At 45.1% G+C, this 24,790-nt stretch overlaps 1 protein-coding gene across 1 annotated transcript in view; it reads right to left on the bottom strand.

Annotated features, from left to right (window-relative positions):
- Nucleotides 1–24,790, bottom strand: part of LOC138298467 (low-density lipoprotein receptor-related protein 2-like) — a 1,267,625-nt gene that overhangs the window by 950,784 nt on the left and 292,051 nt on the right. Inside the window, exon 7 of the mRNA XM_069236878.1 lies at nt 9,783–9,908. Within this exon, the coding sequence (XP_069092979.1) occupies nt 9,783–9,908 (126 nt within the window). The remainder of the gene's footprint in view (nt 1–9,782; nt 9,909–24,790) is intronic.

Genomic DNA, 24,790 nt, shown 5'->3' with positions numbered 1-24,790 from the left:
ATAGATACACACGTTCTGCATATGCTATAAAACAGTTTTTTTTAAATGGTGGTTAGTTAAAGGATTTTGTGGAGGACTGTAAAAGTGTACATAGAACAGCATGGCCATCACTGAAGCGTTAACATCCACACAGTAATGCTGGAGGAAAGTGGGTGGTGTGGACCAAGCAGCTGTCTTACATGTCACCTTTAGGGCTATTACCTGGGAAAGCCATGGAATCCCCATTTTTTCAGGTAGAGTTGGGTCTGTCTGGGGCAGGGAACTGCCTCTTGGTTTTAGTATAACAGGTTTGAATACGTTTTGCGAAACACTGAGCTATGCCTGCTTTGGCGAGAGCATGACATTTGCATGGTTTTGATAGACCATATGCTATTGTGGAAGGGGTTTATTCTGTCAGTGTAATATATGAGGGCCCTCAATGTATAGTGTGTGAAGTGACCCGTTTATGTCCCTCCAAGAAGGCCTTGATGGTAGGGACACATGAACAGTGAAGTGTTCCCTATTCCGAAGTTCAGCAACAGCTAAGTGAAGTCAGATCAGTGAGTAGGCAAGACCGAATGTCTTCTAGGTCTTGGACTGTGAGCTTGAGAAGGTCAAAGTGTTCAGGGAAACTGTAGTGGTCAAACCTTTTCCATTTGGCTGCATAGCAGACCCTCACTGAGGACAGCCATACACTAGGATGTAGATTACAGATAGCCAAACTCTAGGACTTCAGGAGCCAAATCACAATATTTTGCTGCCTGGGATTTAGGTGCCTGACTGTCCCCTTGTTCTAGGTGACAAGGTCTGGATGTTTGGGCAGCTTCTTGTGGGGCACTTACAACAGGTCGAGAGGGTGGTGAACCAGAGTTGCCTGACCCAAGTGGGAGCCACCAGAGGGATATTTTCCAAAGCCTCTGAACCACAAACAAAAGAGGCAAAAAAAAAAAAAAAAAAAAAAAAAGAGTACACAAATATCAATGACCAGTTAGCCATAGTGAATTGCCCAGGGACAGAGGGTGTGGAAACCTAGAGGGGAAGCTTGGGCCTTTGGTGTTTTTCTAGGCAGCAGTCTACACTGGGAAATCCTCAGTGACATAAGTGCAGGAGTATGACTGGTTGGTGGAGTTCCCATTCGTGTACTTAATTGCTACGTCTACTGAGCAGGTCTGCAAAGCAGTTCACTCCAGGCAAGTACTCCTCCAGTAGATGGACTGTGTTGGAGAACCTACCGCTAAATGTCCTGCACCAACACTGACAACTGTGGTGAGCGAGTACTGCCCTGCTTCTGGAACTAGTTTATGGTGGTCATGTTGTCTGAACATAGCAGAAGCCTTTGAATTGTAACAATGGCCAGTAGCTGTAGGTGGTTGATGTGGAGTCCCAGTTGGAATGGTGCCCACATGCCCTGTATGGTCAAGTCCTGTAAATTGCCCCCCACCTCCCAATCCAGTTAGGGAAGCATCGTTTGTGATGTCCCTTGTGGAAATCGGTCGAAAAATGCCTGGCCCTGTAACGGACTATTGCTGTTCTGCCACTGCAGAGAGCAATGGGTGCTGGCTCAATTCACCACTAGATGTTCCCAGTGACCCTTTGCTTGTGACCATTGTGCAGATGGGGACCCCTGCAATACACATGTAAACTACATGGGGAAGAACGACATACAAGAGGCCATCACATCAAGGAGGTGCATGACATTTCTAGCTCTAATTTTTCCTTTCTGGCTGAAAATGGGACAGTAATGACTGGAGAGCTGGGATTTGTGCTTGGCTGGCATAAGCCTTCTCTGTGACCGAGTTGAAGACTGCCCTTAGGAAGGGCCGAACCTTAAGGGGTGGGACTTTACTGTGTTGATGGTGAACCCTAGACTGCAAGAGGTCAATGGTGATCGGGCTATGAGCCAAGCACTGTTCGTTTGTGCTCTTGATCAGCCAGTCAAAGTAAAGGAGCACATGGATCCAGTCCTCCTGAGATTGGCATCTACCTCAGCAAGACACTATACAAGCAACCTAGTGGCGGTCTTGAAGGGTAAAACTGAACTAAAAATGCTACCCACTTATCTCAAACTGGAGATACCAACAATGTTCAGGGTGGATTGGTACGTAAAAGCAGGCATCCTTCAGGTCTAGCGCAGTCATGAAGACTATTTTCTGCCGTTGAAAAATGACATCCTGGAGCATAGCCATGTGGAAATGTATTCACTGAGGGTGTGAGATGGAGTATAGGTTAGAGTGACCTGTCCTTTTTGGGGATTAAGTACAGGGAGTACTCCTTTGCCACGTTGGTCTGACAGGACTAGCTCTATGGCCCCCTTAAAAACTAGAGCCTCTACTTCCTTCTAAAGGAGGTGATGTCCTGGGTGTGACAGCATCTGCAGAAAGGGATGTTTGGTAGGGTTGCATCAGTTCCTATGAGTGAGAGAACCCACTGCTCAGATGTATCTCCTACCACTGTGAAAGAAACCCCTGCAGTCTTCCCCCCACTGACTGGCATAGTGTGATAAGAGGTAAGCAAATTGTGTTGCTGTTTGGCAAACTGCTTCCTTAGCTGCACTCCTTTCCTCTGCCCTGGAGAGGATCTCTGTAACATCCCCTTGAATAGTTCATGAAGGGTTCGAGGCCTCTGCTGCTGCCTCCAATAGGAGATAGTGGCTTCAGGGGAGGTGGTCTTGGAATCTACTCTAGTGGAACCTCTGAAAGGAATCCTGGAGAGAAGCCCTCTGGAGAGCCTGAATAGCCTTGACTGAGTCCTACTTTATCTGAGCATCTAGTCAACCTGTGGTCCAAATAGGTCCTCCATCATCCAAGGCCTGGTTGAGCAGATGCTTCTGTACCTCTGAATGTAAGCTAGAGACACAGCCAGGTGTGGCACTGAATAAATACAACTGAGTTCATACCCCATGCTGCAGTGTCCAGGGAACACTGAATGGTGGTGTTCAAGATATGATCTCAAACTAGCTCCTGGCCATGTTTCCTGTACTGTTCCTAGAGATGTTGGAAGGGCTCCTCCAGCCCCTCCCAATGGGATAGATCATGCCTGGAGATTGTTGACTGATTGATCACCCGCTTACCAGCTGTACCAATCCTCCTGCTCTTGTCTTGTGGTGCAATGCTGGCTCCCTGGGCTTTGTCACACTTGCATAGTGTACAGAACATGAGGAAATCCAGAGGGAGTTGTCCTGAAGTATTGGGGGTTCTGAGGGAGAGAGTTTATACTTTGTCCACCCTGGGAGTGACCATCCCCGGTCTGCACTGGCTCCTTGAATACTTTAGGGCTGGTGCTAGAAATGGGGTTTCTGGTTATCAGTATATACCCTGTACAAGCAAGAACAACCACTCCAGTCAAGGTAAGTCAGACACTAAGTTGCCTGTGCTCATCCTCTGGTAGCTTAGCACAGAGCAGTCATGGTTAATTTAAAAGACCATGTGTAAAGTATTTATGCAACACAGAGTAACACAATGAAAACCCCACAAAAAACTCCACACAGGTTTAGAAAAATAGATTTATCAGAGTAAAACAAGCCCAAAATAACTAAAATCCAATCAGTAGAAGTAGAGATATTAATTTTTAAAGAACAGACCAAAAATAGCACTTTGAAGCCAATAGTGCTAAAAAGGTTACTTGGAGTCACGCTGGACCGGGGTAAATCCAAAGATCAGACAGATGCAATGGAGGGCAGGCCGGCTACAGGATTCACGCAGAGCCCACTGAAAGAGTACCTAGGATGGAGCAAGCGAGGAAGGCTATGAGTCAGTTCCGATCCACGCAGTCTATGTCCTCAGATCAGCACTGGATCAACCCTCATTCGGGTCCTGCGTCGTTGAATCGGTACTGTGTTGGTTGCGAGCGGCACAGCAATCCGGAAGAGTTGATTGTTGGAGGACAACCGCTGCAAAACCCACTTCTGGGGCACAGAACTGGTTGGCAGCTCAGGCAAGGGAGGACTCAGATGGCAGAGTCCAGCAGCAGAAGAAAAGTTGTAGAGAGTCTTTGATGGCCCTGAGACTTCAGAAACAGGAAGCAAACCAGCAAATCCTTGGAATCACTCTGGGTGCAAGTGATAATGAGTCCAGTCCTTGCCCTCAGCAGAGTAAAGATCAGCAAGCAGCAGGGACAGCTCAGCAAAGCAGGTCCTCAAAAAAGGTCAGTCAAGCAAAGTGGCAATCCTTGTAGCACAGCAGTACTTACTCCTGGCAGAATTCTTCACAGGTCCAGTAGTGATACTGTCTTGGTAGTGTCAGAGACCCAGTGCATATAGCCAAATGTGCCTTTGAGAGGGGGTGACTTCCAAGTAGCTCGTTAAAGTGTACAGGCCCCACTTTCATCCCAGCCTTGGCTCAAGACTATCAGTAGGGTGTAATCAGCCCTTTGTGTGAGACAAAGTATAGATGTCATCTACCCCAGACGTGTACCGGAGACAGGCTGCAGAGCACACAGCTGTAAGAGCAGAGAAATGCACACTTTCTAAAAGTGGCATTTCTAAAATAGTAATGGTAAATCCAACTTCATCAGTAAAGAGGATTTATCATTACCATCCCAAAGATATGAAACATTACGCAGATACTCCTTCATGAGTAGCAATTACTGTTTAAAGGTCTATTAAGAAATTCCCAACGTTGGCCTATGAGAGTAGTAGGCCTCACAATAGTGAAAAACAACTTTGGGATTTTTTTCACTCCCAGGGACCGTATCACCTCTGTGGCACAAACAAGGAAAATGTGCCATATTAGAATGAATGCACTGCCCCAAGAGCAGCCACAAACTTGCACCTCATTGCACCTCCTGACAGTCTCTGCGCCAAAGTCTACAATACTGCACGGGTGCAGAGGCAAACCGATTCCCTCAGGAAGAACACCCTCTGTTGATGGCACTGGCGCTATGTGTGTCAGCTATCGATATTAGACAAGGGGCCACGCAAGCATCTACTGCCCCTTCTGTAATGCCAAAGTGCCCTGGGGGCGCACAAAGGAGGTGCATATGCACGTTGCGACCCTGGGGCACTTCTGTAATACGGCTCCAGCACTTGTGAAACAGAAGTTTATGTCCTACCTTTTACTTACATTGCACTCTGCCCTCTGGGCTATCAAGGGTCTACCTTAGAAGTGACATATGTAATAAAAAAGAAGTTTAAAGCTTGGCAAGGGGGTTTTAAATGCCAAGTTCAAGTGGCAGTTAAACTGGACAGAGTCTAAAATAGCAGGCCTGAGATGTTTAAGGGCTACAGAAATGGGTGGCATAATCAGTGCTGCAGGCCCACTAGTAGCATTTAATTTACAGGTCCTGGGTATTTGACACAGCACTTTACAAGGGACATAAGTAAATTAAATATGCCACTTGTGTATACATCAATGTTACCTTTGTTACTGGAGAAGCACAGGCACTTTTGTACTGATCAGCGGTGGTAAAGTGTTCATAGTCCTAAGGCCAAACAAAAAGATACAGCAGAAATGTAAGGCAAATAGGCAAGAATATTGAAGGAAAGACAACCCCAAGACTGACAGGATTAACACATGGTTTTCAGCATTCCCTTAATATGGAGATGAAGTTCAGGGAGCACTGGGTGGAGGGCAGAACCTCAATGAGGAAATACTTATTCTCCTGACTATGTGCATCTCTGCCTTATGAAAGGCAATGGCTCAATGAAGAACCTTGTGTTACAAGATAGTGTCATCTGGTGGGGATGGTTTGGCATGCTGAAGGTCAGTCAGGGACCTCTGTGGATCGACACGTCCTAGTCATCCCACAGGTCAAATGGGGCATCATAGGTTAAGTTGGACTGCCTGCCCTCAAACTACCCCTACACCCACCCCCCTTCAAAAGTATGAGTGGAGAATCATCTGGTGATTGTGGGGGGAGGGTCTCCCACCTGTTTGAAGTGAGAGGGAGAGAAGGAGGGTGGAGAGAATTCAGGAGGAAGAGAGGGCGTAGAGGGCAAGTGCCACAATCCTAGTGCTTTAGGCTCTAGGCTCCAGGTCAAGGGCCTCCTCAAAACTCAACTTCCTCTTGTAAGGAACAGTGACCTAAGCCTTTGGTGGAGGATGAGCAAGGATCTTGCCTGTTTGCAGGTGAATAAGGAACTCCTGTCTGGTGTCAAGCTCTTCCTGTAGATGTTTTAGGATGGTCTGATCATGTTCCTCAGATGCAGTAGAGGACAGGTCTTTGGGCACGGGGTGTTTTGGCACTGAAGATAATTTCTGGCTCTGTAGCATCAAAAGAGATTTCGGCGCAGATGAAGCCTTCAGAGCCAAAGGCGGCCTAGAGGGTATTTGATGTTGGTACTGAAGGAGCTGTTGGCGTTAGAGGTGTTGGAGCCAGGTCCAATATTGAAAGGTACTGCGAGTACGGATTGTTTTCACCCACAGGAAGGGAGAATTGTAGAACGACGGATGACTAACACCGCAACCAGGAGCTTCTTGTCTACCTGGAGTTTGGTGGATAATCACCTGAACCAGACAGTGGAGAAAATATTGAGCAGATGCAAATGCACGTTACCATTATTAGGAGTTATACCTTGTGACTCTAAAGACTTCTTTGAAGAGAAACGAGTTGCACATGTCGGAGTCCAACATGGGTTGGCAGGAGTACGCACTGCATCAGTATCCACAGCTACACATGCAACAAAAAACGTTTTCACTTAGACAGAAAATGGACAGACTCCCCCCACACCTCCACAGGTGAGGGTAGAAGTGTTCCGAGTACAAATTACCTACCAGCAAATTTAATGTATTATGAATGGCTGACCATGTTCCAGGAACCTTGCCACATCAGTACACACAAGTGATTACATGAGCAGGAGTTTATAATACCTATTAGCACAGCATTTGCGGATGCAAGTAATTATGGCTGCAAGTTGAATCTTTTCTTGCATTAGTTCGTACTCATGTAAACCCCCTGCATACTTTCGGACGGCTTATGTACTAGGACAGCTGTGTACCTATGGAAAACATCTTAGGATGAATAATGGCTCCCAGGAGCACCACAGACTATCCTGCCCTCATAGGAGGGCAGAGCTTATGAAGTTTAGAACCTGGTTACTGTAGTTGCCAGTACTGACATGAAAACCCACTGTGGTTGGAGGCACCTGGTGTACTGCTAAGTTACCCGTTTAGAAGCACAGCACAGATACTGGTAGTTTATTGATGACAACTGTTAGTATTAAAGTTGTTAGCATTATGAACTTCAGTAATCATTCCTTCACTGGAACTCAGGGTTAGCTGTATTTCAGAGTTACGACAATACGAACACATTAGGCCCTTTGTTATAGCAAAATAGGACCATTTGTAAGGGAACGTAATGAGGTGCTATACCCTAAAGAGCAATGTACTATATTTAATTTGAGACAATATGCAATGACAATGCCCTAGTCCCTTCCTCAGGTGTGGAAACCACCAAAGCCACCAGTGCCACTTTGTAGAACTACTACACACCAACTCAAGCAAATATTTGGAGCATGGATTATGACCACTAGGTGAAAGGTTAGGGACAGCAGCAGTCCCTAAAACAAACCCAACCCCCTGGGAATGAATCATGAATAAGTACCCGCAAATAGGCACCTCACCTATCAAAGTGGGAGAACGAAAAGCAACACCCTATGCTATGCACCATAGGAAATCTAATTGGAAAGAGGTGAAAAAAAAACAGAATCAAGACCAATCACCCACAAGCAGACCAGTGATCAATGCCACAGAAGGGGAAAACCTTAGGGAATGTGTAAAGACAAATACTATGACAAAACATGAGCCAAAGGCCTGTGTGGTATATCCTGTGCAAGGTTCCAGTCATCGTCTGCAAAACCAGTCAGTGAGAACACAGGGCCAGCCAGGTCACAGGGAGGAAGCCCTACAAAAGGCACCGGAAAGCCCTACCACTGAAGGCAATGAGCAGTCCACCACCAACTTGCAAGCAACATGGGGAGGCAAATGCAAATCCATGCTATAACCTACACAGAAGAATTAACAAACCGAGACAAGACATCTTCTGCCCCCACAAGTCCACCAAATTTGGGCAGCAGGAAAGAGGAACCACATTTCCAGAGAGGGGGAAAGGACACCAAACAGGAGACAAGGAATCCAAACAAACTCAAACCAGCTTTCCCATAACCTCTAGAATGTGAGACCTAACCAGCACAACAAGTAAGCAGAAGAGGTGAGGATGGGGCATATTGATAAAGAAAGCACTATCTGCCCTTGGCAACAAAGCAGTAGGCAACAACTACAAGTGAAAAAGCACAACAGGAAAACCAGCATAGCAAACAAACTTAGTACTGATAGCTCCGACTAATTCAAGCATCCTTCCACTACTGTTTTGTTTCCTGAACTCAGTCCAAGATAAAGAAATTATAGCAGAAGTTACCATAACCCCTCCTTAACCAAAAGGTGATGGAGGGAAGGAGTAATCAGTACAGGTCAGGAAGCCAAGCCACCCTACAAATGCAAAGCCACCCAGCAATGCACACAGCATTGGCAGACAAGTGCAGCAGGACCAAGAGAAAACTACACACAGTGATCAAGAGGGAGCTATAGAAGCCTGCCAGTCCACAATAAAGGAGACTGACCAAATATGACCCAAATCTAGTTGTTCGAACAGGAGAGAAGTTGAGTAGGGAAACTTTCACTAAATAAGCACCACAAACCCCAAGCCTGAAGTTGGAGACACGGGCAGCCGAAACATGTCAATGACTGGGAGAAGATCACACATCCAACAAAAGCTCCAAGGTCAGCAGGAATTGGGGGGGGCATTTGGCCACCAGCAATAGTGTCTCACAAGACGCAGGTTCACCCAAACCCAAATCGTGCAGAAACCCAGGTAAAGCCAAACAGACTTCAGATCCACCATAAACTCAGAGGCATGGGTGCACATTCTCAGTACGAATCAGACAAGCCGGACAGTTTATCAAGAAGCATGCTTAAAGGAGGACCAGAAGAAGCAGAAACCAACTGCAGGCATCAAGAATAAAACAGACAAGCACAGGGTGAATGCCCCAGATGCAACAAAGGAGGATTCTTGGCAACAGTGGGCATTTAAAAGGTACACTTGAAGCACAATTTTCAATTAGGAAACAAAGGAACAGTCTCCATGGCATGGAGACCTTATGATGTAAATACTGGAACAAAGAAGCAACAAGGAGATAATGTGACGCTTGTCCTTCGACACCTTCCAAAGGGTGCAAGGTATAGAATTCAGTCCAAACAAAATAATTAATCTGTGCAGAACCAGTGTACAAAGTAATTCTTTCAAAGCCACATCTTTAGTTAAGCAATATGTACCTAAAGGAGCAGGCAATCCCAGTACAGGTCACATCAGTCTGGGGCAAACTGAAGGACTTCACGCAATTTACTTAAATTGTGAATGTGGTGTAGAATTTAAATTTCTACTTTTTCCTAGCTGGAGTGACCCAAGGAAACATGAGCTTCAAGAACAAAGCTACACATATTCCAACTAGAGAAAACTAAGTTATGATTGAGAAACTAAACCGTACTAACATCTCGTTGAAAGTACATTAGATCTCAAAATGTGATGTATTAAATACTATGAGAACATGTTCGAATTTAATAAAACGCCATTTTGACGTAATTGTTTCTGTATTTTACAGAACTGGAAACGAAAATCAATGCTAGGTTTATACGCTTTGATTTCACAGATAACTTGATCTCCATGTTTTTTTTCCAATTAATCAGCTCACCCCTATGGTATGTGTAATTTGTGCGTACGGTACACAACTTTGTGTTTAAGTTTAGAAGCATCATGCAGAATGAGCCTCAGCGTGCAGTATGCTACATAATGGTGTTTGGGATTCTACATACCTGAAACTTTACACACTGTGCCCCGATAGAGCTGAAAGCCTTCCAAGCATTCACAAGTGAAAGAACCAATCGTGTTATTGCACAGCTGATTACAAGGAGTAGGTTCTATGGAGCACTCATCCACATCTGCAGGAGGAGATCAGAATTAACAGAAAGGTTAAGATGCAATTACTAGTAACACGCAATCAAAGCAGAAGCAATTGAGCAACTGTTTTATTCTGTAGAGCCATCACTGTCAACCCGCTTTGTGCCCATACTGGAAAGTATTACTTTCAACAGTGCAAAACCACCAGAAAAAGCACATCTTAAAGCACTGTCCTGCAAGCAAACCAGAAACTACCTCTTAATGGAAATGAATGCATGGAGAATCTTCTGTAAGACTTACAGAGCAGATCATCTCATTGGAGTGTTTTAGAAGGGGAAGAAACTATCAACTATTAACTAGTTTTGAAAGCATCACTCCGAGCCCATCTACGCATGATATCTTAGTTAACTGCTTCTTTAAAATGCAATTTTCAGATTTACAGGAGATCTCATCCAAGTCATTAATAGAGACTAAACGGCACAGCTTAGCTGCCACTAGGGGAAATTAAACTCCCTTAATACCTCTGCCGCAGCTCCACCAACCCCCCCATCCCACTTCCCATTCCTTCCTACATCCCTTTCAAGATCTTTAACTGTGCCTAATACTCCGAATCCTACCATTCACTTACCTGTTCTACCTTCATTCAGTTTTAACTTCGATCCCAGCAATTATGGTTTACAACAGACGCTTGATGCAAACAGCAGAACATTTCACCCGTGCCACTTTTCCAACTCTACAGGGGTATGTTCATATTGCATTGTCACTTGAATATGTACTTACCACTCAAACTAGACCTGTGTGATAGGGTCTTACTCATTAATCCCATGTTTGCCAGTGGCTTCCTAGGGGATTAAGGTTTAAATTCATGTATTGCCCTCCCCAGAGGTCCTGACAGGCACTTCAGGAGTCTATTGCAGAGGAACCAGACTTACCCAGTGAACCACATTCAGGGTTTTTATCAAGAGCCTGTGTAACATGGTCCCCTTTGCCTGACCCAAGTCTCCTTTAAATTAAAGGCTACCTTTTCTGTTGTAGCCTTCACTTCTCTGTCACCGTACTCTCCTCTCCCTCAGGAATGAACACAGTACCAAGATCAAAGTCTTCCTTTGAGGATTAATTCCAAATAAAGTCCAAAAGTGTAACTTCCTCATTTCATTGCCAAAGTAATGGTCCTTTGTTAAGTCTTTCCACCACTTCTCTAGTACTGGGTGAAATGTTTGTCCACTCTTTCAACTTTACATGTTCAATATGTGATTAAATTTTGTGAGATCTCGTACCTTTCTCCTGCAGCATACCCCACTGATCAGAGCAGCAGGAGTGATGCCCACTACTTCCAAGAGTGGCAGATGTGGTTTGCTCACCATTTGGTCTTCTTAATTCACAGGTAACCCTGCTGATTGGAGTGGCAGACGTGTAGGGGGGACAGCTTCCATGCTTCTCATAGGAGTTAGAGCATCAAGTATTCAAGAGTAAACTTTTGTCCCTGCACAAGCTCCACATAGTGGCACTCCACTGTGCTCTGTGACAAGACTGGGAGATATTGTTCTCTGTCCACCAAAGACTAACGCCTCAGCTCTGCAACGTCCTAGTTCTTTGCTCCTGGATCATGGCCCACTGTGGCTCTTACTACAGGTCCTGCAACTGGTCATCACATCACCCACTGAAGCATGGTGTATAAAATGGCCTTACTTAACCATATTATCCGACTAGTATGCCTTTCCAGCTCTGGTGCTTCTCAATAGTGACAACTGACATTTAGTCTGGTGTCGGCTAGAGGTCACTTTGAACTACAAATATATTTCAAATATAAATTAACGTTGATCTGCTAAAGTTTTAAGATCTAAATCGCCCCCCCCCCCCCAAAGAAAAAAAAATTATATATATATATATATATATATATATATGTTTTAACTGCCATTTTGAGAAAGCAAAAAAAACGTGCTACATTTGCCATTATGTCAGACAACCTAAAAGATGAAAGCCCTATTTAGAAAGTAGTTCATCACCACACCCAAAGCCACTGATCACTAGTAAACTGTTGTAAATGTCTAACAGCAGGAGAGCCCTCTTCAAAGTCCATCACAAGCAATTTTAAATAAAGCTCTCCTCAATACTCCCCCCTCAACTTGTATGTAGAGTGACAAAGGCATGAAACAGATGTTTACACAGGAAAACACCAGAAGATAAGGGACATAACACCGAAATTCTCACAACATACACCAGGCCCACCCCATTACTGCTCTACTTTAAAAAGACACACTGGAGTACACAAGTGATGAAAGGCTTGAATCAGTCCTAGCCACTCAAACTGCATCCCAGTCAATTGTTCTTTTCCACATCATACACACTGATTTCAGGTTGCTTGCGTTCCAGTTCAGGGATTACCTGGCCCTGCAGTTCAGGCTGACCTGTGGCTATTAGAGCAAGGTCGAGACTGATTTGGTGTCAGTCCTGTGCTGTGCCACTGGAACCAAGCTATACACGGCTGATGAGCCCCAACTTGGGAAAATACTGTCCTGGAGGACAGTTTAGGGATTACCTGGCCTGGCAGGCTAAGGCTGGACCTGTTCCAATTAGAGCAAGGTCAAGACTGGTTTGTATACGGCTGGGACCAAACTAAGGTGGCATGGTGAGGACGAAATAAAAATATAAGACGAATTGGGATGCAGCCAGGAGCAATTGCCAGTGGTTGATATTAATTCAAGCATTCCATCCATCCACTTGATTTTATTGCACTACTTTAAAAAGGACTCAAAGACAAGCACTACTGTCTCTACTGTATTGGCGTTCAAAATCATGACTACTACCTTATTGAACCAGGGACTACCTGTCCCATAATCCTGTGTGGCAAGGAGACAAAGGACCCCATTGCTGCCACCACTAATGCTTCACCTAATACCCAGTATGTGGAAGGTGTCTGGGCCAAGGGAGAGACACCATTTAGGGTTCTCCGCTACAACCCCTGACATGCTCTTTGCTACCCCTGGCCTCAGAAGTAGCAAATTCAGTGCTAAAACACACTGGCAGCTCTGCATTCCTTATAATGAGCCAGTTTTTCCCTATACCAACAGTGATTATTCATTATTAGTGTAATAAAAAAATAAAAGACGACACGTAGCAAGAATGAGACATTTGGTGGCAGCTGCAAGTAAAAATGTTTTAAAAGTATGTGGTGTGCATACTTGCAGATGAGAACGAGCTTGTGAGTAGGTCTAAGTGTAGGAAAGTATCTTCCCTGGCATGTTACCCCCATTTTTACATGTAAGTTTGTTTTTGCCGGTCTCACTGGGATCCTGCTAGCCAGGACCCCAGTACTCATAGTTTGTGGCCTGAATGTTTGTACCTATGTAGTGACTGTCACGGAGGCTCTGCTAACTAGATCCTCAGGGCTTATGCTCTGCCTTTAAAATTGTCACTATAGGCTGGTGACCATTTTTACCTATTCTAATTGACACACTGTAACACCCTTATAATTCCATAGCATATGGTAGCTAGGTACCCAGGGTATTGGGGTTGCAGGAGATCCCTATGGGCTGCAGCATCTTTTTCCACCCATAGGGAGCTCAGACATATCTTACACAGGACTGCTACTGCAGCCCGAGTGAAATAATGCACACATTTCACAGCCATTTTCATTGCACTTAAGTAACTTATAAGTCACCTATATGTCTAGCCTTCACTTGCTGAAGGTTAGGTGCAAAGTTACTAAGTGTGAGGGCACCCTTGCACTAGCAAAGGTGCCCCCACATAGTTCAGGCCCATTTCCCCAGACTGATTGCGAGACGGCATTACACGCGTGCACTACATATAGGTCAATACCTATATATAGCTTCACAATGGTAACTCCGAATACGGCCGTGTAACATGTCTATCATGGAATTGTACCCCCATGCCAAATATGGTATGGGGTGCCAATCCCATGCATCCCCGGGGCTCCACTATGGACCATGGGTACTGCTAAAGCAGCTCTCTGGGTTTCTCTGCAGCTACCGCTGCTGCCACCCAACAGACAGGGTTTTGCCTGGGCAGGAAGGCAGAACAAAGAATTTCCTCAGAGGGTGTTACACCCTCTCACTTTGGAAATAGGTGTTACAGGCTGGGGAGGGGTAGCCTCTCCCAGCCTCTGGAAATGATTTGAATCCCTCCTTGCATAAGCCAGTCTACACTGGTTCAGGGAACCCCCAGTCCCTGCTCTGGCTCGAAACTGGACAAAGGAAAGGGGAGTGACCACTCCCTTGTCCACCACCCCAGGGCTGGTTCCCAGAGCTCCTCCAGTGTGCCCCAGACCTCTGCCATCTTGGAACCAGAGGTGTGAGGGCACTCTGGAGGCCTCTGAGTGGCCAGTGCCAGCAGGTGACATCAGAGACCCCTCCTGATAGGTGCTTATCTGACTAGGTGGCAAATCCTCCTCTGAGGGCTATTTAGGGTCTCTCGAGTGGGCTTTCTCAGATAACGACTTGCAAGGATTCACCAGAGTTCCTCTACACCTCTGACTTCTGCCAAGGGTTGACCACTGACTGCTCCAGGATGCCTGCAAAACTGCAACAAAGTAGCAAGAAGACTACCAGCAACATTGTAGCGCCTAATCCTGCCGGCATTCTCAACTGTTTCCTGGTGGTGCATGCTTTGGGGGCTGCCTGCCTTCATCCTGCACTGGAAGCCACAAAGAAATCTCCTGTGGGTCTTCGGAATCTTCCCCCTGCTTCAGCAGGCACCAAACTTCAGTGTCACTGGTACTCTGTGACCCCTCTCTTCCTGGCGAGCGTGGCCCCTGGAACACAGGTGGTGGACGCAAGTGACCTAGACTGTCCAGTATTCCAACTGTCCAAATTTGGAGGTGGTAAGTCCTTACCTCCCCTCTCCAGACAATCCTGTGCACCGCGTCAACTGCAGCTACACAGGCTTCTGTGCACATTCCCAGGAAATCCTTCGTGCACAGCCAAGCCCAGGTCCCCAGCACTCTGTCCTGCAATGCTCAGCTCCCAGAGTTGATCTCCGGCTTCGTGGGACCCTCTTCTGCAGTGTTAAGACGACCACTGTGTTCAGACTTATTGCACCCATGTTAAAGGATTTCTGTGGGTGCTACCTTCTTGTGTATGGGCTCTCTACGTTGCTGAGGGCCCCCTCTCCCAAGTGGAGACATCCTGATCCTTCCTGGGCCCAGGCAGCACCTTTTTTCTTCAACTGCGACTCTTGCAGCTAGCAGGGCTTGTTTGCGGTCTTTTGCCAAAGAAAAAATTCTGCATCCTCCAGCACTCCATAGGACATCTTCTCCACAAAGGAGAAGTTCCTAGCACCTTTCGTTGTTGCAGAATCTTCAGCTTCTTCCATCCGGAGGCAGCCATTTTGCACCTTCATCCAGGGTTTAGTGGCCTCCTGGACACTTCTGCGACTGATTTGTTTCCCCTTCTTTTGCAGGTACAGGAATCCTTCTTCAGTGCTTTGCAGTCTGTTGTGGTCTTTGCAAAATCCTCTATCACGACTTTAGTGTGTTTCTGGGGAAATAGTAGTACTTTACTCTTACTTTCCTGGGTCTTGGGGTGGGGTATCTTGGACACCCTTCGTGTTCTTACACTCCCAGCAACCCTCTACACACTACACTAGCCTAGGGGTCCATTCGTGGTTCGAATTCCACTTTTAGTATATGGTTTGTGTTGCCCCTAGGCCTATTGCATCCTATTGTAATCTACAGTGTTTGCACTACTTTCTGACTGTTTTACTTACCTGATTTTGGTTTGTGTGTATATTTTGTGTATTTTACTTACCTCCTAAGGGAGTATATCCTCAGATATTTTTGCCACATTGTCACTAAAATAAAGTACCTTTACTTTTAGTAACTGAGTATTGTATTTCTTATGATATAGTACCTATATGACATAAGTGGTATAGTAGGCGCTTTGCATGTCTCCTAGTTCAGCCTGAGCTGCTCTGCTATAGCTACCTCTATCAGCCTAAGCTGCTAGAACACTACTAATCTACTAATAAGGGATAACTGGACCAGGCACAAGGTGCAAGTACCATCAGGTACCCACTATAAAGCAGGCCAGCTTCCTACAGTAAGCATGTGTCTGTAGGTGTAAGCATGTGTGTGTAAACGTGTGTATGTGTGAGTCATTGACAGGTAGTGAGGTAGCCTAGATTTACTATCCTTTGATGCAAGGCAACATTGCACCCAGGATGCTGCACTGACTTTCTTCAACGGGATAGAAACAATGGACATTATCTGCTAAGATATGGTCCATTGTTTCTCTCTGTAGGAGGCTGAACTGGCTTGTAGTGAGTACCAAGGGGTACTTGCACCAGGCCCAGTTATCCCTTATTAGTGTATAGGGTGTCTAGCAGCTTAGGCTGATAGATAATGGTAGCTTAGCAGAGCAGCTTAGGCTGAACTAGGAGACGTGTGAAGCTACTACAGTACCACTTAGTGTCATATGCACAATATCATAAGAAAACACAATACACAGTTATACTAAAAATAAAGGTACTTTATTTTTATGACAATATGCCAAAGTATCTTAGAGTATACCCTCAGTGAGAGGATAGGAAATACACAAGATATATGTACACAATACCAAAAATATGCAGTATAGTCTTAGAAAACAGTGCAAGCAATGTATAGTTACAATAGGATGCAATGGGGAAACATAGGGATAGGGTCAACACAAACCATATACTCCAAAAGTGGAATCCGAATCACGAATGGACCCCAAACCTATGTGACCTTGTAGAGGATCGCTGGGACTATTAGAAAATAGTGAGAGTTAGAAAAATAACCCTCCCCAAGACCCTGAAAAGTGAGTGCAAAGTGCACTAAAGTTCCCCTAAGGACAAAGAAGTCGTGTTAGAGTAATAATGCAGGAAAGACACAAACCAACAATGCAACAACGATGGATTTCCAATCTTGGGTACCTGTGGAACAAGGGGACCAAGTCCAAAAATCACAAGCAAGTCGGAGATGGGCAGATGCCCAGGAAATGCCAGCTGTGGGTGCAAAGAAGCTTCTACTGGACAGAAGAAGCTGAGGTTTCTGCAGGAACGAAAAGGGCTAGAGACTTCCCCTTTGGTGGACGGATCCCTCTCACCATGGAGAGTCGTGCAGAAGTGTTTTTCCGTCGAAAGAACACCAACAAGCCTTGCTAGCTGCAAATCGTGCGGTTAGAGTTTTTGGATGCTGCTGTGGCCCAGGAGGGACCAGGAGGTCGCAAATTGGACCAGGAGGTAGAGGGGACGTCGAGCAAGACAAGGAGCCCTCTTAGCAGCAGGTAGCACCCGGAGAAGTGCCAGAAACAGGCACTACGAGGACGCGTGAAACAGTGCTCACCCGAAGTTACACAAAGGAGTCGCCGGAGACCAACTTAGAAAGTCGTGCAATGCAGGTTAGAGTGCTGTGGACCCAGGCTTGGCTGTGCACAAAGGATTTCCGCCGGAAGTGCACAGGGGCCGGAGTAGCTGCAAAAGTCGCGGTTCCCAGCAATGCAGTCTAGTGAGGTGAGGCAAGGACTTACCTCCACCAAACTTGGACTGAAGAGTCACTGGACTGTGGGGGTCACTTGGACAGAGTTGCTGGATTCGAGGGACCTCGCTCGTCGTGCTGAGAGGAGACCCAAGGGACCGGTAATGCAGCTTTTTGGTGCCTGCGGTTGCAGGGGGAAGATTCCGTCGACCCACGGGAGATTTCTTCGGAGCTTCAAGTGCAGAGAGGAGGCAGACTACCCCCACAGCATGCACCACCAGGAAAACAGTCGAGAAGGCGGCAGGATCAACGTTACAGAGTTTCAGTAGTCGTCTTTGCTACTATGTTGCAGGTTTGCAGGCTTCCAGCGCGGTCAGCAGTCGATTCCTTGGCAGAAGGTGAAGAGAGAGATGCAGAGGAACTCGGATGAGCTCTTGCATTCGTTATCTAAAGTTTCCCCAGAGACTGAGACCCTAAATAGCCAGAAAAGAGGGTTTGGCTACCTAGGAGAGAGGATAGGCTACTAACACCTGAAGGAGCCTATCAGAAGGAGTCTCTGACGTCACCTGGTGGCATTGGCCACTCAGAGCAGTCCAGTGTGCCAGCAGCACCTCTGTTTCCAAGATGGCAGAGGTCTGGAGCACACTGGAGGAGCTCTGGACACCTCCCAGGGGAGGTGCAGGTCAGGGGAGTGGTCACTCCTTTCCTTTGTCCAGTTTCACGCCAGAGCAGGGCTAAGGGGTCCCCTGAACCGGTGTAGACTGGCTTATGCAGAATTGGGCACATCTGTGCCCAAGAAAGCATTTCCAGAGGCTGGGGGAGGCTACTCCTCCCCTGCCTTCACACCATTTTCCAAAGGGAGAGGGTGTAACACCCTCTCTCAGAGGAAGTCCTTTGTTCTGCCATCCTGGGACAAGCCTGGCTTGACCCCAGGAGGGCAGAAACCTGTCTGAGGGGTTGGCAGCAGCAGCAGCTGCAGTGAAACCCCAGGAAAGGCAGTTTGGCAGTACCAGGGTCTGTGCTACAGACCACTGGGATCATGGGATTGTGCCAACTATGCCAGGATGGCATAGAGGGGGCAATTCCATGATCATAGACATGTTACATGGCCATATTCGGAGTTACCATTGTGAAGCTACATATAGGTAGTGACCTATATGTAGTGCACGCGTGTAATGGTGTACCCGCACTCACAAAGTCCGGGGAATTGGCCCTGAACAATGTGGGGGCACCTTGGCTAGTGCCAGGGTGCCCTCACACTAAGTAACTTTGCACCTAACCTTTACCAGGTAAAGGTTAGACATATAGGTGACTTATAAGTTACTTAAGTGCAGTGTAAAATGGCTGTGAAATAACGTGGACGTTATTTCACTCAGGCTGCAGTGGCAGGCCTGTGTAAGAATTGTCAGAGCTCCCTATGGGTGGCAAAAGAAATGCTGCAGCCCATAGGGATCTCCTGGAACCCCAATACCCTGGGTACCTCAGTACCATATACTAGGGAATTATAAGGGTGTTCCAGTAAGCCAATGTAAATTGGTAAAATTGGTCACTAGCCGGTCAGTGACAATTTGAAAGAAATGAGAGAGCATAACCACTGAGGTTCTGATTAGCAGAGCCTCAGTGAGACAGTTAGTCACTACACAGGTAACACATTCAGGCACACTTATGAGCACTGGGGCCCTGGGTTACCAGGGTCCCAGTGACACATACAACTAAAACAACATATATACAGTGAAAAATGGGGGTAACATGCCAGGCAAGATGGTACTTTCCTACACTCTCCCTGTGTGCTGGTGCACTTTTAGCAGTCATGCCAAAGCACACACCTCTGTGCCACAATGCAAGAATGTTTGCATTCTCAGAAGCATAGTGTTGTACTGAAAGGTGTCCCTTTTAGTACATAAACTATGCTTTACCCAATTTGCGTGTGTCCTGTACAATGCAGCACATATGCAAAGTTGGAAAAACAAAAATAAAGGAAAACATTTTAGTTATGCCTGTCCCGAGGAGTTGTAAGATTTTGGCACAGATTCCTCTCTGCCAGTGTTTGTAGGTAGGGATTTGCATCACCACCCATTGAATGCCCACTTGATCCAAATTAAAGGAAAGCAGTGCATAACAATCCTGTTTTACTTTGGGATACTTATCAAACAAAAAACAGGATTTGCATTAGATAGGACCTCCCACACATTCTTTGCACCACAAAAGTGCTGCAAACATGATGTAAAGTGTTTATTTCTGTGCAGAACAGCTCATGAATAATTACAGTTCCATATTGATGCTGTAATATTTATATTATTTTGGGGCGTAAGTGTTTTGAACTTGACAAACCTCTGCTGGCAATTGAAAATGTGTTTGGAGGTTAGACCTGGCATCCTTGGCATGGTTTCCCCTTTTTGCCCCAACCTGGTTTGCCAACCTCTTTTTCCTGGCTTTAGGACTCTGGGCACTTAACCACTAGTTACTGGTGCTGAAGGACTTGTGCTCTTTCCCTAAAACATTTTAATATTGGCTTATCCATAACTGGCATATTTAATTTACTGACAAGTCCCTACTAAATTGCACTACCTATGCTCAGGGCCTGTAAATTACTGCTACCAGTGGGCTTGCAGCACTGATTGAGCCACCCACTGCAGTAGCCCTTCAAACATGGCTCAGGCCTTCCCCTGCAGAGCCTGTATGTGCAGTTGTAAACTGCCATGGCTATCAGATAAGTCAACCCCCTTGCCAGGCCAAACCTTCCTTTTTGAATACATAGAAGTCACCCTTCAGGGACTTCCTGGATAGTCCCAAAGGAAGGATGCAATTTATTTATTATGTTGGACATGTACTTTTAAGTTTAACATGTCTAGGTACTGAAAAAATAAATATTTACTATTGCAAGGCTTATATCTCTCACATAGGTTAACACTGGGATTGCCTCATTAAATTTTAAGTTTAATTTCCAATTGAGGAGGGATGGGAGCCCAAAGTTTGGTCCTTCTGCTCATCTCTAAATACACATCTGAGTGGGTGACAGCTGGACTCTTGTGCAGTCCCCTCCAGAAACCCACACACAAAGGGAGCTTATGTGTGATTGATGGGCTATCTGCATGTTGATGGGCCATCCTGGGCAGAATGGGAGGGAGCAGCTGACACCTGAATGGGCTGTGTCCTGATCCCACAAAAAAGACTGCATAACCCCCCTGTAGCAAGTCTTGAGCCAGAACAGGGTCTGTGTGCACTTGGCCTCTTTGAGGCCCCCGCACCTCTACACTTCAAAAGCACCACTGGGTATAAGAACTGGACCTCTGCTGACAGTACATCTGATTGCCGGACTTATAACAGACTCATCGCTTAAATCCAGTGGGAAAGATGCAGACTCATCGCCTCCTCTGCTCCACGCATCTGGCCTTGATGGCGCAATAAGGTACTCTTTCAGCGAGACAAGGTTGGACCCTGTATCCAACCCACACTCCATAGTGGTCAGCCTAACTTTTCAGATTTCACCTGGTCTAGAGTGACCAGATAGCCCAGTTTGCACTATGCTTTTAAGCACTATATTCACAGATATTCTTTGAAAATTCATATCTCAACTTCTACTTATTGGATTTGTTGTTTTGGTCTTGTTTCGTTTCATTAAACAAAGCTCTGTTTTTCTAACCAGGTGCAGTATGTTTTTGTGTGGCGTTGTCACGGTTTGTAATTTGTGTTGCACAACTACTTTAAACATTGTCTCCCAAGTTAAGCCTGCCATGTGCCAAGCTACCAAAGGGTGGACAGAGGTTAATTTATGGTGTGTAACTGACTTGCCCTGAGTAGGACTGTGGTTCTTACTTGGACAGGGTGCATACCTCTGCCAGACCCAATTTCTAACAAGAACTCTGTACTTAGTTTGTATAATGGGGGTAAAGCTTTTTCTGTTGAATTAGCTCCTAATGATAGGCAAGAGGAACGCCATAGAGAAACATGCTATTGAGAACTGAACCTTAGAAGTGGTAGACTATCTTGTTGAGGTTGAAGCAATCTTAAACTGGACCTATCGCCATTTGCCACAAGCAAGCTCCTAAAGTTCCCTCAATTTAAGGGGAAGAAAGATTGTAAAACAAACATCTGAGCAAACCTCTGGGCAATATCACCCATATTATTCCACAAAACCTGTGGAGGTAGTAACACCACATTGACTGTAGAGTCTTCAGCCCAATAGTCCGATAACACCCAGAAGGACATGGCCTTACCCCATCCTAATACCACACTACTGGATGCTCATACTGAATCTCAAACTGACTGAAATTACTTGTCAAAATAGGTCAGCCCCTTATGGCTGACACTTTTTGACCTTGCGCTTGCAAATATCACCGCAGAGGGTTCAGGCAATGTGTTGCAATGGCTGCCTCCCCTCCATTAAGATTGATAGTAGGAATGACCACTTTGGTCTAATACGGTCAATAACTAAAAAAAATGTGTCATTTAGATCATTGGTGCTGGTGCTAGCTAGAAACATTGATGTCTTAATTGAGAGCAGTCATGGTAATATTAAGAATGTAATTGAAAGTGGAAGTCACTGTATACTGGGCAAAAGAAAAGGTGCGAGAAGGCTCAGTTGGATACCAGCTCTTATCCTGTAGTAAGGTGGGAAGCAAATCTGGAAAAGGTAGAGCTGATGTCCACAGAATTGGCAAACCAAACATAGGACAATCATGCTGACCATCACCTAATGAAACAGCCACAGAAACTGACAAACTAGCGTGTATGCACAACTAGTGTTGCAATAAAATGTCATGCTAACCACAATTACAAAATAGTGTGTGAATTCAGTGCAAACCACATTCTCTTTACCACACAGAAGGGAGATCTACATGGTCATGATACCTAAAATGAAACCTTATATAAGGGAGGAAAATGATTCATTGAAGAATGCTATTTTTATTTTATTTTTTTATTAAGGAAGAGAAGGCACAGCCATTCAATTATAAGCTCTGATGTATTTGTTTAACAGCGCTTTCTTCCTAAACGAGCGACATGATCATATTCTGCTAACATGGACCTGTGGTGAGTTAGCAGAAGGCCTTGACATGATTTATGTACTACTGCACCAAATGGTTCTGTGATTCAATTTGTTTTATCCATGGTCTCCACTACATCCATATTTTACATCAGTTGAACCAAAGAGAGCTCCACAGTAACAAGCGGTGAGACATTTACAACCTTATTAAATACTAATCGGAATTCAGGTCTGGTTGAGAGACTGAAAGGAGGAAAGCCATCTTCCATTTGGTACTGACAGCTTTAACTGGTGCACCTTTATTTAAAAGGGACCAGCCGTCTATCCATCTCTATGGTGGGAAGAAATTCAGTACCTATAGGAGGTCCCAATAGTAGACCGTGTAGGGATTCCAGACACTCCAGGTGCAGTGAATAATGTTCACTTGCAGCAGGATCTAGCTGATACTCATGTTGGAGTGTACATTTTAGTAATGCTATAGTGTACCAGACGTCAGCATTTGGTGTCATTAGCATTTGCATTAAAAGTCGGAGAGAAAAGGCTGGACTGACTTTAAAAGTGTACACATTTATATTTTGTGGCAAGCATTGTGCCTACCAGAACTGACAATGCGCTAACGATTTGAAACAACGTTGAAATATATTTTAGAGCAACAATTAGAATTAGATTTGTGATTTAGTAGTATAAATTTACAGGTGCACAGAAAAATGCACGTCATACTTAATGTGATGCTTTAACATAGATTGCAATTAATAATGAAATGCTTTCCCATAATCTGATATATTAATGATTTCACATGTTTGCATATTGTGTTTAATTAAGGACTATATTAATGCATAATATTTGTGTTAAACTAGTCCTTAAGTCTTCATATTTGCAGCCATGCAAATTGTCTTTCTCTAGCATGAATTTTTCCACCAGGTTGTTTCACATGATTAGTAAAGAGACCTATTGTATTTTGTGAACGTTTTACACTGCTGTGTCCTTGAAATGTTTCAACATTGGCACATGACTGAAAGGAGAGTAGTACTATTGTTTAACAGATCTGTTCAAGAGAAAGGAGAAAATCGTCTTGTGCCATGGGAAGGAACGCGGATTGCAACAAGTGATGTACAAATTGTTAAACTACTGGAGTTACAGGGAAACAGGAGAGGACACCAAACCAAATGTGTGAAACTGCTGTGATGTTGCAAACTCTTTGTGCCCAGGGACTGATTGGATATTGCCCCTTTTGCGTAAGGTGGACTCATGGAATGGACCAATCAAACTGTTCAGAGTAATTGTAAGTTAGGGAAGGACTTGTAACTTCAAGTTAACCTGTCCCCTTGGATGTTCCCGATTTCCATGTGCAGTCTGTGTTCTGCACCTTCCCCCCTGATGGTGCCTCAAATGGACTTGGCTGATCTAAATACTTTGCTGATGAAAATGAATTGAATTGAATGCTGATCCTGGAAGAGGTATATTCTAATGGATATTTTTGAAATGTTTACTTTGGTGTATTCTTCCGTGGCCACATGGGTGATGGTGTTTAAATCTGTTTGAAATTGAATTGATTGTGCATGGTTACCACACTTCACTGGGTCAAAAGATCCAATCAACCTGGGTAGCAGAGGACGGTTTAGTCCCATGGGGGGAACCGTCTATTTGATGAGTTAAGGGGGACACATATTGTAGTAGAGTTGTTCTATGGCTAGTTTGAGGGGTTGATAAAATTTCAGCACTGTTAAAAGTATGTGTATGAATAAGTAGAGATTTGCACTTGCAGTGCTTTTTGCTACAAATTGCAGTGAACTGTGATGTTCTGAGGTGGTTGTAGAGGTGTCTTACTCCAAGTGATTGTGGTGCGTTGTGCTAAAAAATATGTATGTGGTTGTTGTTGGGTTAGTCATGCCCTAAGACCCCAGGGTAACGCACAAGTGTATGAGACACTTGATTAATTTATTGCCTGAAGTGAGGTGTTGGTCATGGGGTGCCATTGACCATACCGGTAGTTTTCCTTGAGTGTGCGATTTGGTTGATATTTTGGGAATCCCAAGTGCACATGGAGAATCTGTATCAATCAGGGTGAGATTTACAGGTCAAGTCATACTTGTGTCATTACAAAAGCCACAGTCAGGTGTGTAAGACGTACAGCTTTCAAAAGCATTTGAGTTCCTACCCGTAGTAGGCAGACACGTTTTTGGTGCAGACTCGCAATATTTGGCATTTAGTGTGAGTTGGGTCACAGTTGCGGAGCAACTTGCAGCTGCTGATTGAAGTGAGTGTTGTCAGTTGTGCTGCACTGAGATAGGTTGGTTAGTGAGAAGCCGCATATGTATTGGTGGGCAATACTTCATTGCCACTGGTTGAGAACAGCTCATGTAAAGAATTGTGGATTAAATTTACTTCCTGGGTTTGTTGAAAATTTGTATTATGGATTGAAAATAGTGCAAACATGAAATTTTTCAAAGCTTTAAGAAGTGCACTGAGATGTCTTTATTCCAGCT

Source organism: Pleurodeles waltl, chromosome 1_2 (assembly GCF_031143425.1).
Source record: "Pleurodeles waltl isolate 20211129_DDA chromosome 1_2, aPleWal1.hap1.20221129, whole genome shotgun sequence".
In the NCBI taxonomy this organism is placed as follows: domain Eukaryota; kingdom Metazoa; phylum Chordata; class Amphibia; order Caudata; family Salamandridae; genus Pleurodeles; species Pleurodeles waltl.
This window is presented reverse-complemented; position numbering and strand designations above follow the sequence as displayed.